The sequence below is a fragment of the Alligator sinensis genome, unplaced genomic scaffold (genome assembly GCF_000455745.1).
Source record: "Alligator sinensis unplaced genomic scaffold, ASM45574v1 scaffold329_1, whole genome shotgun sequence".
Taxonomy (NCBI): Eukaryota; Metazoa; Chordata; order Crocodylia; family Alligatoridae; genus Alligator; species Alligator sinensis.
This window is the reverse complement of record NW_005842550.1, coordinates 340,945-360,373: the sequence shown is the minus strand read 5'-3', so window position 1 is coordinate 360,373 and position 19,429 is coordinate 340,945. Positions and strand designations below refer to the sequence as shown.

Below are 19,429 nucleotides of genomic sequence, written 5' to 3'. Positions count from 1 at the left end.
CTTTGTCCCCATCCCCTCCGTTTGTCCCCGTGGCCCCTCCTCGCAGGCTGCCCCGCCGCCCCTCCCCGTGGTGTTTGGTGCAGCCCAGCTCCCCCCAGCCCCGAGCCCTTCCCGCGGGCGAACGGGCGAGCGTGGCCCCGGCGCCGGGGAGCAGGCGGGAGGCTCCCGGCGAAGCGGCGCAGGCTCGCGCTCTCCTCCATTCCTTTCATTCCCCGAGTGCTTTCGAAATGCCCCTCGCCCCTCTCCGGGCTGGGGGCGGCTCCGGGGGGCTGGTCCAGTCCGGAGCTGCCTCGACCAAGGGAGGGCGGGCTGCGGGAGGAGGCGGCCGATTGGCTTCCGACCGCCGACTGGCTTGTCAGTTTCAGCTCTTTGGGGGGGAAGGGGGGCGGCTGAGTGCCTCTCGCCCAGCCCTCTGACGGGGTGAAGCCTTTAGGGGGATGCCGTGCTCTTTGCATTTTGATTAAAGCCCCTCATCTCCCTTCAGTGTGAAGGCAGGGCGCCGGAGCGGAGGGGCCTGCACAGGGGCTGAAAAAAGCAACCCCCCCAGCCTCCCTCTGGTTGTCACTGATGGCTCTATAAGAGGAATCATCTCTGGGAATATTGTGGAGGGGACGGAGCCGGTCCGCAGCGAAGGCGCCCGGGTTTCACGCACGCTCCAGGGCGCCCAGCATGGAGATGCAGAGGTGGTCCACAAGGTGGAAAACGAAAAGGTGGCGCTGGGACTCCTCTCTAACCCTAGTCCTCATGTTTACTGTCCTTCTCCAGGCTGCAGAGGTCAGAGGAGGTAAGGAAAAAAAAATGGGTGAGAAGGGAGAGCCGGGCACTGCAATCGCCCCTCGTCCCAGCCTGGCAGGAGGATCCAGGGCAAGGCTCCTACAGTTGTCCTGAGACCTGTCAGCGCAGATCTCAGCCGAGGGGGGCCGGCAGGGAGCGGGGACCGGGAACCCTGCCCAGGCTTGGCTCAGGGCACGCTCAGCCTTGTTGGGACCGCTCTGCAGAACTCCCTCGGGGGAGCTTTTCCAAGGTGCTGATGATTTAAAGTCCCACTTGAAAGCATCACTCCTTTTTAAATCTTTTTTTAAGATCAGGAAGCAAGATACTGCTTTTGGGGCTGGGGAGGGGGGCTGGGGAGGGGGGAGGAAAAAGGCAGCTGCTGAGCAAAACTTTTCTCTCTCTCCCTAGCTCTGAAATCCAGCTTTAAAACCCCGTTTTAGAAAGTGTGTCAGTTTCAGCTCTTCCCCTTGAAACTGACACGCTCCGTTGAGTGGACTTGGGCATGAGGCTGATCAGGTTCCCCAAGTCTTGGCTATGATTAAAAAAAAGCTATGATTTTAAAAAAAACAACTAGTTTTTTTCTTTGAGGGACGAGTGGGGGAGGAAGGAGAGAGGTCTCTCGGCTCTTGGCGTGATTTTTTTTTTTTTTTTATCCCTTTACTTTGAAAAGCTCCGTGATTGGCAGCTTAGGGCTGAGTTGAAATGCATTTCAAAGGGCCCCTTCCTAGACAAACAGGAGTCACTCTCCTCGAATAGCATCTCCCTGTGGCCCTGCTAGACCTGCAGGTGGTGTATAGAGCTGCGAGGACAGGCGATCGGCTTGAGGGGGGGAGCTCTTACGTGGCAAGCGGGCAGGTCAGTGGGAGCTGTGCCAATGCACCGAGAAGAGACTCCCCCTCCCTTTCCGCACCTCCCCGCGTTGCTGCATCCTCGGGGGAAAGCGCGTGGTCCGCCAGGTGTCTGTGGACACGGTTAGCAGGGTGCAGATCCCGGGAGCGTGCAGCGCAGAGAGGGACCACGATCCTCGCCCTCCAGGGTTAGGGGAGGGGTGGGGGCAAGGATCATGTGACGGCTGCCCCGCGCTCTGGCCTCGGGGGCGGGGGGTGGGAAGGGGAGGGACACGCAGGGGCTCGACTCGGGAAAGCTGGGCTTCTGCACTGACGCCTGGTAGCTTTAGCAGCGGGGACCCAGCCCTTCCAGCACTCTCTGTGTGTGGGTGGGAGTGGGGAGTGGGGGTGTCCCAGCTGACAAGCAATGGAGCTGAAACTTTAGGATTTGAAACGATCCGCTTGGAGCTTCACCGTGCATTTGCCACTCCCCACCGTGCTTTACACTCCCTCGCTGCGTGGAAGGAAGGGCTTCTTCTTGCCACCCCAATAATTAGGTTCTTCTTGTGTCAACCTTACCTGGTTTTTCTGCGTCTGATGCTCCCGGAGTACACTTTTGATTTACCTTTTTTTTTGGATGATTTTTGCCAGTAATTTGAAGACGGCAGTTTTGCCTTTGCCCATATTTTCGGTCCACACTAGTTATGCCGGGAGCACAGAAAGGTGATCACAGTTTCCATGCCATTGCTGGTACCTGATCACCACTTTGGTGAACTATCAGCAGTTCTGCCCCCTGCCGGTCCTGTTTGTAAGAAAGGCAGGAGACGACCAAATCTATCCTTGCTGCAATGCATTTTAGTTAAACAAAGTTCCACCAAGGATGAATAACCCCTGTGCACATAAAAGGATTTGGCTTTTCATGACTCTGTTGAAACTAAAGAAGGAAGGAGACTTCAGGCAAAGACATTTTTTTTCCTAAGTTCAATATTCCACTCTGACCTGGAGACTGTTCTTTGCAGCATTTCCATCATAACAGCATTTATGAAGACAGACAAACTTTGAGTTGTGGTTGAATTCAATTAAAATCTGAACCTAAGCAGCACTGATAACAATTCAGCTCAGGCTACCTGGTATTTACTGGAATATTTTAACTCATAATGGATTTAGGTCTATGAGCATGACATATTTAGTAATAAAAATCCCTTGTGAAGAGTTGCTTTAAAAAAAAGGGCCGTGTGTGTGTGTGTGTGTGTGTGTGTGTGTGTGTGTGTGTGTGTGTGTGTGTGTGTGTGTGTGTCCCATTGGTATTGGAGAATTTGAGAAACAACAGATTACAAGTTTGGCTTATGCTGTTTGACTTCTGTTAAAAATCTTTGCAAACCAACAGGTTGTTTTGGCTTCCCTGAAATAGGGTATACTATCAATCTGTTACTAAAGTCAATGGGAGTCTTTCCATTGACTTCAGTAAACTGGAGTGCTGGATCTGACCTAATTTCCTAGATGGAGCACTGAATAGATATCTCTGAGTTTTCTTTTATATACTCCAATACTAGCTGAAATATTTAGAAGCTTAAAATCAAGACAGTGACTGATTGACAATTAAAAGCGGGGGGGGGAGGGACGGGACACATAAGTAATATTATACTGAACAAGTCACGGTAAATGCTGGGAGTATATCAAAATATTACAATGTTTCATCAGAATTAAATGTAAATTGACCTTGGAATTGTATTTAGGTTAGGTTTTTCAAAATTTTATTTGGATTTCCATAAACGGTTACCGTACAAAGAAACTTAGTGTCTGTACTGGAGTGTTAAACTTTTCAGCAATTATTTATTTTTCATTTAAAACACAATTTTCTTGATTTAGAGAGAAGTCAACTAAATTCCTAAAATTCTTGACTGATAGGTAACTTTGCTAGTATGAATAAAGGAGAACAAATTCCACATAGGCTCCTGAGGTTTCTCACATTTAGACAGAAAGAGCCATAGGAATGAGAAGTGATTGAATTAGGAAAGTAGGGGCATACGTTGTCACTTCAGTGCCCATCAAACCCACAGCAGCTCTTGTTAGAAAATACTCTTGCTTTATGACCTGGTACAAGTAAACAAAATTCACATTTTAAAAGACGCTCTTTGATTTCCTTCTCCCCCTTCACCTTTTAATACCAAATCTGTTGGTAATGTTTGGAATGAATAAACTCATTTAGTCTAAATGGCATAGCCTCAACACTATAAAATATTTTTAAGGACCTGGCATCAATGCCCTATTGTGATGCTGATTTAAATTTCATGAGCAAGAAATGAAAAAAATAAAGCAACTTTTTTAGCTCTTCAAGCAAATGGAAACCCTGCTATTATTCAGAATACAGAGTGGTATAAAGAATTCTGGTTGAAAATATGAATGTGCAGCTATCTGAAGAATATAACTTTTGGACCTTCTGTTGAAGTAAATTCATGGATGACAGTATTTGCTCTAAAATGTTGTAAGCACTTAACTTCAGTTACCTTACTAGGAAATGCAGAGATTATTGTGTTCCCCAAACTCCCTTGAAAACTAGTAGGAGCTCCGGGTTCAGAAGGACTGCAATTGGGCCCATTAATAATGAGAGGCAGAATATTCTATAGGATCCATGCACACCTAAAACAACGTATGTAATTCAATTCTGAATGCCTACCAAGTCTCATTGGAAATATAGCTATTCAGGATTCATTTATCAGAGGAAACTTGTTTAACATCTGAACATTGCTAATCTGCACAAATTTGCTGGTTTCAAATAGAAAACATATACATCTTTACTCAGAACTGATTATCAGTAATGTATGCTATTTTTCGTGTCTCACATTCTATGTGTGTCAGTGATGAATGAAGAAATCGGAGTATTTTCATGGATCCTTTAATATAATATTTACTATACTCAAAAAATAGTGTCATGACCTTCAGTAAGGTAAAGAGATCACACATTTCAATGGTTGATAATAATCAAATGAATTGAAGTGATAAAACCATAGGAGGAATTGATAAGATTTTGAATAACTGTTGGTGGTCCAGCTGAAAAGTTTGAGTCCCAGGGATCAGCAGGTGAAATGGTCCTGTCTTCCCAGTACATAGTGACTGATCCAGCAAAAGAAAGCTGCAGCTGCATGAAGATGTTTGTTTTTCTACTTAACTTAGAATTTCTGCAATATTTCAAATGCAAAACAACTGTTTTGTTTCAGGCAGCTGATAAAGAAATATGACTAGTATGGATTGCAAATTCTCCGGAGCATAGTGCTCTATATTTAATTTACAAGGAGGTATGATAGAGAGCCCTGAAAGGACAATGCAGGCTGAACATAGGCTTAATATTTCCTTCTTTAATTGTTTTTGTACAATTTAAAATATAACAACAATTTCCATTATGTAGAAACACCCATAACGAATATACACACATAGCATGTGATTTATCTCAAAATTTATATATCTCACAGCTATCATTTGAAGCTGTTTTTTCCAATTTAAAGAAAATCTTCCTTAATATAAATCCTTTCTTGATTGTGTCATGTTTTCTGATAAATGTCTGGAAAAATTGCTGGTACAGTTTGCATCCATGGCAGCTGTAGATTGTAGTAAAGGAAATGTCCGAGTCAGAATGGTAATTTTCTTACCATTTCAGATATATTTGATCTACTGTAAATAGGGACCTTCATTCTAACAAAGTTGCCATATAAGAAAAGAACTATGACATGAGTACTGAAGTGGTGTTATACCTAAAACACACTGGAACAATTATGCCTCATACAGATGTGTTTTGTACAGTGTTGAATAGTAGGTCTCCATCTGTTAGTAAGATTAAGAAGTTGCTTTTTTTTCAGTAGGGCATTCTTTTCATAAGAAGTCCTCCTAACATTTGCTCATTTATTGTTGTTCTGACTGTTTGTTGATAATAGGCAAATAAATGGACCTTGGGAGAATTCTCCTGTGCTTTAAGAATGTAGACTCTCACAAAATAACAGAGTTTTACCCTTTGGATGAACAAAGCAGAAATAGGAAAATTACATTTATTGAAACTAGTCTAACTTGTATGCATATTGCCAGGGACTGACAAATTTTAAATACAAAATTTACCAACTGCAAAAGTAGCACATTAATGGTGGAGCTTGCTACTAAATACTAGGAGGAGTTGGCAGTATTTGAGTTCCTTCAGCACATCATCACACACAAGGGGTTGTAAAAACCTTTATAAATTCCAGGTCTGGGATTTCACTGTATGTCAAAGTGTTAATGCATTCAACATGTGAAATAGAAGTTAGTTTGGCAGAACTGTTATTATGAGTACACAGTGTTTGTTACCAAGTAAAAACAAAAAAAATGGAGACATGCCTTATAAAAATATGGGTCTTGAACCTGCTATGGCTGTCCAGTTACGTTCAGGATGATAACGAAGGTATGATATGAGCTAAATCCTGGTCACCTGACCCAAGTGAGAAGTACTATTCCAGTCTGAAGCTTATTGAAATTTTCCTTTGAGCTAAAGGTGAAAAGGATTTGGCTCAATAGATGTACTTAAAATAGTCTAGGAATCTGAATATTTATATGATAATTTTGGATCAAGATGAAAGTTCAAGGTCTCGCACCTTCACTTCAGCAGAGTTCTCTAGAATGGAAAACTGGGGCCTGATTGCTGGCCTTTTTATCAAGGGAATGTATGTCACTGACTTCACTGGATATAGGATCAGGTTTTCAAGCTGTAAAGATAGATCAAATTGATGTGTCTAGATTGAATTCAATGAAGTTACTGTGAATCATAGCTAACACTCTCACCCTTAGATGCTTATAATTCTTCTAAACACTTTCTATTTATGTAGCTGAAAAATGTACACATATTCCACCTTGAAGACTGGAATCAATAATGAGGATATTTTTGAAAGTTAGAAGTTTCTAAATAAATACCTCCTTTGTATATCTATAACCATGTGGGTTAAGAAGTCTCGGTCTACCTTCCCCATGTTTAGCTAGTAGCCACATTTCTTATTAGTGGCAGGGACGAGATGTTTCCTGCTGTGGTGATCGTCATCTTTTGGTTACCATCTTTTTTGCTTTGATAACAGGGACACGGTATTCCAGGAATTTCATATCTGTTCTGCTGGCCTCAAAATATCACTTTTGAAAATACTGTCTCCAAGACCTACTATCTCTACAAATGAAGTGTTTAGCTCATCTGGTAAAGAGAGCTCATCACTCTAAAATATCTTCCATTACTATAGTACAAACCTGGAATAACTCAACAGAAGTCAGCACAGAGCCAGATCCTGATATGTTGGCAATCATCATATAACTTCAATGGAACTGTTCACATTTATATCAGGGTAGATCTGACCTGATGTTAAAGTGGTGTAAAACTAGGGAAAGCAACCCAAAATCACTCGCAATCAATGCAGGCTCAATTTTAATGAAGGCTGCAAAGCAGGTAATATTATTACAAAATAATACATATTACATGTAAAAGAAGTTCATATTGCATTAATGAAGAAGTCAGATTATTTGGGGTTTCACTACCCAATCTCAAAATTTAGGCTACATGTTCATTAATGTGCAGTGGTTACTGCACAATTAATTTAGTACTTGCATAATCAAGTACTAAATACATGCACAATAACTGGAGTTACTGTGCAGTACCATCAACGAGTGGCTTTTTAGCAATGCTCCTACACAGTAGCCTAATAATACTGTGCAGTAGTGTATGGGCACTGTTTGTGCCATGATGTGCTATTGCACAATATTATTACACTAACTGTGCAGTAGCCTTTATGGATGTGGATTAATAATGAAAACTTAAAAGGTAGCCCTCAGTTTCACAAATTTTTGCAGAAATAACCAGGCTTCAGGTAAACTCCACTAAGGATCTGATCTTGTAATACACAGGCAAGTCTCTCACTGACCACATTATGCCCATTGAGTTGTGCATTGTTTCTTGCTTTCTGTCTTTTTTTTTTAAACTGAAGGGGCATTACAGAATTAGAGAAAAGAGATACAAATATATATTGATGGCCATCTAAAATGAGTCAAACACTAGGTGAAGTGTTTTAATTGTCTTTAAAGTATCACTTGAACCTGATGTAGGATTATCAGGAGATCTGTGTTGGCCTAACTGCTGCTAATGAAATCAAAGGTCAAATTCCCAATAGCAGACATAGAGGTTGCCTAATTTTGAGTGCATTTAGAAAAATGGAGTTGTTAGCAAAATAATCAGTTCTTCATAAATAATTTAAAGCATTCCGGTATGCATCTAGATCATTGTAGTTTGGTTTATACCAATCAAATATCAGCAATCTACAATATTGGTTTACCCATGCCTTGAAACCCCATTGGCCCTTATCTTAGCTATCTATGTTCTTTTAAAGGAAACATGCATGACAAAACATTTGAGTGATTATATCTCGCCTCTCTAAATAGATACCACCAGCAACATTTTCAAACCCAGGTGCCAAAATATAATCTCCTAACTTCATATTTAGGCACCAAGATGTAGAGGCCAGTTATCAGAGATGATGTGTGCTCATTTCAGTTAGATAGTTTAGATGTCAGTTCTAAATCTTGCAAATGAACTTCTCTATGGCTCATTTCCCCATTCTGTGAAATGGGGTTAACGATATGTATCTATTTTTACATTTATAATGCATTTAAGCTATATTTAATAAAGGACTTGGATAACTTCAAGTATCACAGTGCCTATCTTTTAGGTTTCTGGCCTCCAGAGGGTAATCCAGATTTCTGTTAGCTGCTTAGGCTCCCTACACAGCTTATGGGCAGAGTGTATAAGTAGCAAACTGAGCTAGGAGCTGGGCCAAGGGTAAGGTTAAGGGAAGAAATGTGTCTCACCCTTTCCATTGCTTTGGTATGTAAGGCAGCACTACAGACATGGCCACATAGGATCCAGACTCTAGAATGGTTTCCTGGGGTAGAAGACTACATTCACTGTTTCAAAGAACAGTGGGATTGCTTTCAATTGCAATTTTGAATAAAGGTGCCTAAATCCTTTATTGGTGATAATCATCAGTACATAGATTAATAGGAATTACTATTTATATACGTAAATTTTTCAATTTCTAAAATGTGAACAATTAGAACTATCCTTGAGTGCATATATAATTAAAAAAATACTAAGTTTATCTCATTACCAGGGATCCAGGTTTCTTCTTGCCACAGAAAATAGCAGATATTCTCCTTTAATGGAGAAAATGCAGATTTTCTCATGTAAAGGAGAAAAACATGGGAAAGCAAGTTCCAGCCTGCAAAGGGCTGCTTGGGGTTGCGGGGCGTGGGAGGAGGGCAATCGGAGGTGAGGGGAGCCACATGCACATGCACGTACACGTGGCAGCCAGGCAGCGGTGAACAGTTCCCACAGCTCTCTCCAGGTAAGTCTATGGGAGGGAGTGGGGAGGGGGTACAGGCCACGTGTTAGGAAGAGGGAGGGGGCACAAGCAGGGGGTGCATGTGTCCCCCATGATTTCTGCACCCACAGAAGTGCACAGGGCTGGAACTGGGCAGGACCAGCTGCAGGCAGGTGCCACCTCCATGGCTATCATCACCAAGGCAAGCCACCCCCTACCTGGCCAGCAACAGGGGGGGTAGGGGGGGCACTACTCTGTGCCACTGCAGCTTCTGCACCTCACCATTATGGCGCGGCACCCCTCATGCACCAGGTCCTGCCCGCCAGGTCATGAAGCTCCTCTGGAGCTGGTCTGGCCTGACTGAAGCCCTGCACCCCGCTGCAGGTGCAGAAAACTCAGGGGGCATGTGAGCTCCACCATTGTGTCACCTGTGCCCCCTGCCTTCCCCATACACCCACTCCCTTCCTTACACACTGGGGGCCTGGGCGCGGGGGCCAGTTGGTCTATGGGTCAGGAGTGAAGGGTACCGGCATGGGCAGGGAACCAGCCTATCAGGGCTGCTTAGCACCATAAAGCAGTGGTGGGGACAGCCACAGTTGGACCTGCATCCTGGTGAACTAAGAGGGGAGGGGGAGCTTTGATTTTCCATGATAAAAAACCCAAAATGAAACACCAAAATTCATAGGTATTTAGAATGTATTTTATTATAGTGATTGAGGCATTGGTAGGCTTCCAAATTGCTTTAAACTTGTAAATATATCAATCAAACATTGTGTTCAATTGATACATACATACATATATATATATGTAGTATATATATAGTAATGATAGATTTCCTGTTGTGGACACCTGCTTATTAGGAGGTGGTCAAAGACCATACACATGCAACTAAAAAGCCATTAGGTTAAAATCAATATGTACAGCTAAAGCTGGATGCTACAATGAAGTATTTAGTCTACAATGAACAAATCCCCAGTTATTGTAATTGCATTTTGAGTTAATCGTTTGTGTACTGCAGGGATAAATCAAATTCATGGGTTACTGAGTCTGAATTTTAAACCGTATTTAGAAATGGGCATCTCTTATTAATTTGTACTTTTTCAATGGCTGTAAAAATACTGTTGCTGAATAACAGTATAGTAGGAGGAAAATCAAAATAGCTTTTCCATTTGTACATCAAGTGCAAACAGGTATTGAAAAACTTGTCCTTCAGCTTCTATTGATTTTTACACATCTGTAAAGTATATGCTTTTTTTCTTTTTTAATCTTCATTTAAAAGATACTTTTCATCAGGGTGTCTGAGTCTTGTGCACAGTTTAGATTAAGATAATTTTCCACTTCTCCCTAAATAGGAACTATATTGTCTCAAGTTTTCTTACAGAACTGGAGGAGCCCAAAGGATAACCTACATTTTATTAGGTACTTAACGAGATTAATTTTTTATTTAAATGGTTCAGTCTCAGAGCAATTTCTGACAGAAATGAATTCAGGAATGAATTCCAGAGCCTGCATTTTGCAACCACAATCATTTTATTGTCAGCCCTGGAAAATTCTACCTTGAGGACTGATGTCTGAAGTCTTCCTTCTGAATGCAGATAAGGTGACGGGCAGAGAAGTGATCTGTGAAATAATTCTGTCTTAGAATATTTAGTACTACTATCTTTGAAATGGTTGATTTAAATGATTTGATATGCCATGGTGGAAGAAAAAATAAATATAATATGCAATGTTGATCCAAAATGGGAACAGCCATATCTTGCTCTCATTGGCCTTGTCTACACATGCTTTTATGCATGCCTAAACTGTATGTGCATTTTTCTAATGCACATTAAGGTCTACAGGTGCACATACTAAGGTGCATTAACGCTGTGTGCAGACCAACTTGGGACTAAAGTTAGTCCCAATTCAATTGACATACACAGCGTTAATGCGCCTTAGTGCATCTACACATGTGTTAAGGCACTTAAGCTATTTGTGCCTAAATTTGATACCTGTAGATATCAGATTTAGGTGCAAATAGCCTAAAATTGCCATTTTTAAGGTGCATTAAGGGTGCACACGTGTAGACCCATGTCCTTAATGCACCTTAAAAATGGCTAATGCACCTTAAATTGACCCATTGAAGCTTTCAATGTGTCTTCAGATATTGCAAAATCCACAAAGGAGAAAAACGAACTCAAGATTGTGGGGCCTAAGAATAATTACCTCTCACTACCACCTTTAATGAACAATCAAAGCTGCCTTACAGCTTTGTTTGGTCCACTCAGAATTATCAGTTGAATGAGCAGTGCCTCCGTCCAGATATACTGAGGGTCAATGGTGGAATTAATAGGATTAATGTGAACATCTGACCTTTTGTCCATTGGCCTTAGGTAAGTACTGGTCATGAAGACTAAATGCCAAATCTAGATCTGAAACATAGTTGACTGGGAACCAGATTACTGGAGAATATTAGCTGCTAATGGAGCACTGTAAGCAGCTTCTCATTGAGCTTCCTGGGGAAAGGATGGTTAGAGACTGATTGATAACTGAGAAAGAAGGCATTTTTGAACAGGGACTGGACAACTGCACACTATGCTCAAGTGAAAGGCAGTTTTTTCCCCGAGGTATAAAGTGTGTGATAAACACACATCACCTGATTAGAACAAAGAGCCCTAGAACTTCAACTGATGTAAATCAGTGTGGCTTAGTTTGCTTGGTAAAAATCAAACCCCATTAATGAATATACATAAATGGTAGAATAATGAATTTCTGTTTTAAGCAAACCTTACCCGGTTGCTATTTTGACATCAGTTTCTTTTGATACTATTCCCACAAAGGGATGTGAAAATACTGTTGAAACTAATGACTGGTATTCTTCTGTCAGTCAGAGTGTGGGTAAATGTATTTCCTCCTACGATGGAAAACCCCCTGGAAGCTGCATCCTTATTCTATGGTGGTTCAACCACCTGCACAGAGGAAATGAGCTTCTGCATAGTTCTGTGTGTTTATTAGGAATGGGGGGGGGACCTTTTGGAACAGGCAGAGCCTGTACAGGAGAGGTGATCTCCACCTGAACTGAAACAGTACCGAACTGCTGGCTTGTAACATTAAAAAGGTGCTAGAACAACTTTTAAACTAAAAAGTGGCATAAATCCAACAGGTGTGGAATGGCACACAGTTCAGACTGACACACCCTATAGTGGTAAACCATAAACAGTGGGAATAAGAAATATGGATGGAGTACTAGGGTGAAACATAGAGAGAAGACCAGTATGAACAAATAGATTTATTGATTAAAAGGTCTCACACAAGTATCCAATCTGGCAACAATAAAAAGTGTAAGTGATTTTATACTAATGCCAGAAGTTTAAGATCCAAGATGGGAAAAATTGAATGCTTAGCAGTAAATAATGATATTGATATAATAGGTATCTCAGAAACATGGTGGAATAAGGAAAATTAATGATATGCTGCAATACCTGGATACTAATTGTACAGGAATGACAGAACAGGTCATACCAGTGGGGAAGTGGGACTCTACATCAAAGACTGCATCAAATTAAATAGGGTGGATTTTTGAACTGACAAGATAGGCACCATAGAATCTCTGTGAATAGAAATTTCTGTGTTGTAATCAACAAGTACATCTGAGGATATACTGTCAACCCTCAGACCAGGTTGGCATCAGTGAACAAAAAATACAAAGGGAGTTGAGAGAGACTGCAAAAACTGAAAATACCGTAATAATGGGTGACTTCAAATATCCACAATTAAACTGGGGCAATCTTATGTAAGGCTAGGTTACAGAGACCACATTTATTGATGTTATAAAAGACTGCTTTCTGGAGCAGTTAGTACTGAAAAACTTAAAGGGCAAAGGTCATTTTGACTTAGCCGTTCAGGCCCTATTTTGCCCACCCCTGAGGTGGAGGGTAACTGAGTCACTCTGCAATAGCGGATCCAATGCAATTGGGTTTGTCATCCATGTAGGAAGAGAGACGAGAAGAAAATCTACCACAGTTGCCTTTTTAAAAGGGAGACTACACCAGAATGAGGAAGCATATTACACAGAAGTTAAAAGGGTACAGTAAAAAGGTAAAGAACCTATAAGCAGGATTGGAGCTGCTTAAGAATAACATATTGGAGTAACAGAGCAAATGCATACCACAAATAAAAAGAAAATTAAAAAAAGAAAGAAAATAGAACCAAAAGTAAGCTAGCCTGGTTTAATGGCAAAGTTATGGAGGGCATGTTCCCCTCCTTCCCCCAAAAGCTGTGTTGACAGTATGACAGCTTAGGAGGAAGGAGCTACTTTAGTTAACACTGGGCACATCTACACAAGACACTTTGCTCAAGATTAGAGCTAATTACTGCGTTGTGTTGCCGTCTACACATGCAGATGCTTACTGCACAGTAATTGGCTCTAATTGTGAGTAAATTTGCTACCTGAAAATACCAGTACCAAATTAACTCTCAATTACTTACTGTGCAGTAGTACACATGTAGACACCTGACCAGGAGCACATTTGCTCCTGGTCAGCCGGGCAGCAAGGGGTGAGAGATTGCTCCCTGCCTACACGAGCTGCCTGCTGCTGGGGTGAGCTCTGCCACCAGAGCCCAAGTGGAGACAATATCCCCCTGCCCCAGCAGCAGGCTGTTAGAGCAAGAGGGGGCTCCCAGCCTCCACTCTGTGATTGTGTGGCCAGCGCTGGGAGATCCTTATCTCCCAAGCCCTACAGTTGCAGGCCTAGCCTAGGAGATCCTTCTCTCCTAGCACCAGCTCTGTGGTCGTGGGGACAGCACTGGGAGATTCTTCTTCAGCACTGGGAGAGAGGCTACCATGGAGCTCAGGCAGGGAAATGATCTCCTAACCCGGGCCCCATGACTGAAGAGATCAGGCTGGGGGATAAGGATCTTCCATCCCTGGCCATGCCATTGTGATTTTAATCGTGGGGAGGGGGCCTGGGAGCTTTCTGCTACCAGGGCAGAGTAACATTGTCCCTGCCCAGGCTGTGATGGAGGAGTTCACCCCGGCAGCACCCAGCTCCTGAGGGCTGTCTGCTGGCTCTGTGTTCCCTGCCAACCCCTGTGCTACCACCTAGGGGGAGCCTAGAGTTCCCCCCTGGCTGCTGCAGGAGGTTGGTGTAGGGTCGGTGGGGGTGGGAGCAGATTGCTGCCATTAGCAGCAAATCTGCTCCTGCATATTTTCACATGTAGACATGTGCCTGGGAAAGTTTACTCTAGACTAATTTACTCTAGAGTAAACTGCTCCCAGATTAGTTGCACATGTAGACACCCTAACTGACTCTAGGCTTTATATTAAGCAGGAAAGAGGTGAGGGAATGGACTCCTGGATTTGCATCAAAAGAATGTTGCATATTTATGGTGATATCAAACAATACCTATTATGAGCTATAATGTTCCACCCTTACCACACTGATTACTCAATTCAAGGGAGACTCCCACCTCAATCACTGTTACTGCTTACAGAGTAAGGTACTATGCAATCTATATCACAATATAAGAACCTGCTTCTAAATGAGAATGGCATTGGTAGTGTTATAGTATTAATGATATAATACAAGCCACATACCTAAAGAAGTTGATGGAAGGCAATGTGTCTTTCACTTGTGAATAAAGGGATCAAAGTGTGGTCCAAGATTGGAATCATGCTTCCTTTCTTTAGTCACTTTTAAAAAATAATTACATTTAATTTTTAAATAAAATGTACTGGTTATTAATCTACAAGATCTAATAAGTCACTGTAGTATTTTGGGAAAAAAGGGTGTCTGTACACTCACTATAATTACAGTGCATCAGAGCAGTCTGCTGGAGCATGGTAATTACTGCACTCCAGCAACCTCTCACATCCCATGTATCAACCTCCCATGTCAAATGAGCTTTAATTCAGGTGTCCCTACCACCATTTTGAAGTGTGGGGATGCTGATATATGAGACGATGTGGTGCTTTTATTAGAGCTGCTCTAGGAACTGCTCTAATTAAAGCATGCCCCCACCCTCACTCATAGAGCACATGTAAAAGTACCCCAAAAGTCTAGGGCTGAAAATAAAACACTTTTACTAAATCCTTTTGTGCCATTGTTTTTTTCAGTTTTCGGTCTATAGGTGTTTGTTTCTCTAGTGTGGACAAGCCTAAAAAGCAAGAGATAATCAAACATGCTTCAAATATTAAATTCAGTATGGACTACTGTGGACCAAATTCTGTTCTTACTTACACTGGTGTAAATTTGAAGAGCTTCACCAAAATAAGTGGGGTTATTTCAAAATTCTGTTAATAACCAAGAGCAGTTTTTAACCCTGTAAATTTAAATATTTGAAATATAAAAAACTTTTTACTATAAAGATACTATTCTTTAAGAACATTTTGTTCCTTAGCTTCTCTTTTTGGGACATTGAGCATCTATATTATGTCTAACATCATCACTTTGAAGCAAATTAAAAGGCAGTATGATTTTCATGTACATTTCAAGACTGTTTTTGACTCTCTCCTTAAACAGAAGCCCTTAAGCTTCCATGTCATCCCAGAAAACTCCAAAGCACAAAACTCTTTTTCTAGTTTCAGGTGTGCAACACTTACTAGCATACACAGAAGAAGAGAACTAGGGTCTCTCAGCAATATCCTGCTCCTGAGAGGTGCAGATGTGCAGCAGAGATCTTAACAATGATGTTTAGTGGGATGAAGAATCCCTGTGTATAGGTTCTCCATTGCCGAGCACCCAGCAAATGGAAGCCTGCTTTTTCAATTCAGTTTAGGATTTAGGAGGATTCCATGTTGTAACAAGCACAGGGTTGACCTTTGATCTAGTGGGGCATCTTTGGATTCTAATCTGATTCTCATCTGTTTGTCTGTGGTTCTTTAGTCCAAGTAGGGGTTCATTGTGGTCATACAATTCTGTGTGAAATGGATCCATTTGCAGAATCTAAGACTTCTTCTGCCAATGCACTATGACAAACAAGCAACCACATTTTAAGACTTGCCATCTTAATTCTTGTGTGCACAATTAATTTTGTCTCAAAAGAGGGACATATACCCATTCTATACATATGAAGAGTCATTTGTACATGTACACTTAGTAGCTGCTTTCTCCCCCACCCCTTTCCATTCCCATCCCCAAGGACCAAATCCTGTATACTACTACTTCATGCACTCAGTGGCATGATGTGATTTAACAGCTATTTGTTTTGGGTTTTTTTCCCCTAGGAGATGTTTCAAACACAACTCTACTATTGTAGTGAAACCTTTATCATTTCATTATTATCTAGGGCAGAAGTGCTTAACCCCTGACCCACAGCCAGATCTGACCCTAACACTATCATCCAGCCCATGGGGTGCCCTACACATCCATGGAGAGCCCTGTGGGCTGTGGTCCTGTGAGCTAGATCGGGTGCCCAGAGCAGCGTGGAGCCCTGCGCCCTGATCCCAGTTCCTGGGGCTGGGCAAGGGTGTTGTAGGGGACCCAAAGGCTGATCTCAGTGCATGGGAGTGATGTGGGGCCCAGGAGACCGAATCTGATGCATAGAGGTGGTATGGAGCCCCAGGACCTGATCCTAGCCTGATCTGAGCAAGCAGGGTTCAATCCAGACCAGTCCTGTGCCATTCATCTGGCCCATGGGGCTGAAATGTCAAGCACCACTGATCTAGGAAAATAGTACCTGAATACTACTGTGCTGAATAAAAGACCCTTTAAGAAAGGTTTTTGTAAGATAACCCTAGTAATGATGTAATAGAAAGCAACATAACAATGGAATTAGTCGAAAGTGATCAGAGTGCCAACTTGGATGAGCATCAGGGTCTCTGACTTCACCATGAGGTCAAGGGCTGAATGGTAGTTTTGTGCCCACAAGAGAAAATCTCCTTAGAATGACACACTTCAAAGTTTAACACATTTCATTGTGGGTTGTGGAAAACTTCCTTTTTTCATTGTGGTGCATCACCTTCTCTTAAAGTTGCTTTTGTAATCAGTTGTTTTGTCATTTCCATGATGCCAATCAAAGTGATGATCAACCAAAAATGTTTCACAGATCAGAGAAAGTTCCTTTGTTGTTTGGGGTCCTTTTTTATACAAAACATGCATAATGATTGGAGATGCTCAGATACTTGTTTTGAATAAAATACCCTTTTCAATCTGAAATCACTGTGAACAAGCTTTACTAGATTTTTCTATGGAAATTATTTGACTAAGTGTCTGGAAACACATTTTAACCTATGGACTGCTTGCAAAGTATGAATTGTGTCTATTCATAGCTTGTAAATGACTATTTAGAACATTGTTATGTTTCTTTATTGGAACTTTGTAAGTAGCAGAACAATAAATTATGAATAATAAATTATCTTATTTTGAGGGGAACATTATTCATATTTCAAGTGTCATAAGTGTATGGTTCAATGAATATGTATCACCTATCACCTTCTTAAAGTACAGGCCAGCACTTGCAAAGTTTGGGCCTATACTTTTAGTCTCTGTGAATTTGATTATTCAATTTTGAAACCATTTTTTAGGAATGTTTAAATAAAATTATTAGAAACTTCCAGGTAGGTGTAATCAGTTTATAGGAGGAGTATTTTGTAGGATTCTTTCAGAATGTACTTGCTTGTGATAAATATTCAGGACTTCATTTGATGCAGAATGGAAATATTAGTGGCTGAGTTAGTTAAAAAAAAACATCTTGTAGAAGCTCACTTATAATATTTGCTGAAAATACATTTCCAGATGGAAGCATAAATTCTATTAAGGAGACCTTGGAAAAGTTTTTGTTTAGAAAGTCCATTTTTGGAGTAATGCAAGGTTGGGTTTTACCACAGACTTCAATGCTTTTGATTATGTATCTGCATGCTGGCAGTGCAATAGACTGACTAGGTTGAAGGATTTCAGTTTAAGTTTGTTCACATGTGTTAGTGATAGAGAATATATAACAATGATTTATGAAATGCTAAGAAGTAGTAAAATGAGAACTGAAGACACACAATTGCTCTAGACATTTAAAAACAGTGGCTAGAGCTGTGCAAATAGTGGGAAAATCTATTTTGGTTATTCTAATGAGAATTTCATTCTGTCTGTGTTTTCAAACTTTTATTTTCTCTGGGCAATCATTCACTCAAATAGAAGAATACTTGCAAATAGTGATTTTCAGGCTTGTAATTACATAAATGACCTGAGGAAATGAATGGTCAATAGAGAGCAAATGAATAAAAATTGCCATCTGTTGACACTTCATGAACAGGAACATTTTCAGCAGTTACATTTCTGTTGAAATTTGCTTTGCTCAGCTTTTACAGTGGAAAGTCATTTAATCTGAAAACACAGTCTTTTAAAAAAGAAGGAATAGATTTGCTACTGCAAAGATTGGTCTCAGAGTTAAAATGATCATTAAAAAGATCTGTTTCCAGGACTTTTTTCAATTGAGTGATTCAAGTCTCATGAAGAGTGCCAGATTCCCTGTCCTACTTTCACCTAGAAAGATTCAGCAGGGGCAGTGTAATGTAAGGGACTTCACCCCACTCCCTCTACTGAAGGAAAAATAGTTCATTCTTTGCCATTCAATACTTGGCCCTACTGTGATAGTAAGTGGGAGTGCCAAAGAGTATAGATTGCAAGAGTGGTTTTTGTTATGTTGACAGACACTTGCCTAGGATCTGGATTTAGATTCTAAAATAATTTAATGTGAGCCAGCAGTCACAGGACAATTACAACCTAGGTTTGATTTATGAATGTATTTAAGTTTTAAGACCAGGGTGTCAAACTAATTTGGCCTATGATCCAGATATGAATTTGGCCAGAAGACTTATAAGCGGTGGTGAGAACATTTATCACTGGCTTTGGAGCCACTGTGTTGGTGCAGCTCTGGAAGCTGGGTGGTTAAATGCAACTGCCACATGCTCTCCCCTTTCCTGCTGCTGCTGATTTTAGTTGTGAGTGGAAGTTAAAAACTGTCAATTTAGCATCAGGCCAGAGCGGGAGGAGGCTGAATGGTAGCAGTGTTAACTGTTGGGGTTCAGGAGCTGCATTGACACAGTGGCTCCAGCAGCTCAAGCAACAAGACCTGTGGGCCGAATCCAGCCTGCAGGGGTGGGTTGGCCAGTCCACTAGAAGCCTCACTGGCCAGATGACTTGCCTCTATGGGCCAGATATGGCTGACAAATTTGCCTTCCGTATTTTAGATTATGTAGCATGTAAGGTCTTTGAGGCAGGGACTGTTGTCTTGCTCCGTGTACAGTGTGCGACACACTGGGCTCCTGGCCCCTTATAGGTCTCCTATGCACTTTTGCAACACAGTAATAAATGAGCATTCGGACCTTTACCTAGAAATGATTAAAGGCTTTACTTATGAAGTCCTTTTCCTGACCTATCTGGCATGGTTTCCACATGTTTGACAACAGCGAAGATGTTTTCCCTGTCATCTTGGAATGCCTGATACAAAATCTGAAATCAGTATTTCATCATTTTCATACCT

The 19,429-nt window shown here is 41.5% G+C and overlaps 1 protein-coding gene across 3 annotated transcripts in view; it reads left to right on the top strand.

Annotated features, from left to right (window-relative positions):
- Positions 1 to 546: 546 nt before the first annotated feature.
- The window catches only part of COL11A1 (collagen type XI alpha 1 chain), a 269,666-nt gene continuing 250,783 nt past the window's right edge, over positions 547 to 19,429 (top strand). For all 3 annotated transcript variants that reach the window (XM_006032152.3, XM_014523947.2, XM_006032150.3), the window contains exon 1: positions 547 to 784. In XM_006032152.3, the coding sequence (XP_006032214.1) occupies positions 670 to 784 (115 nt within the window). In that variant the 5' untranslated portion in view covers positions 547 to 669. The remainder of the gene's footprint in view (positions 785 to 19,429) is intronic.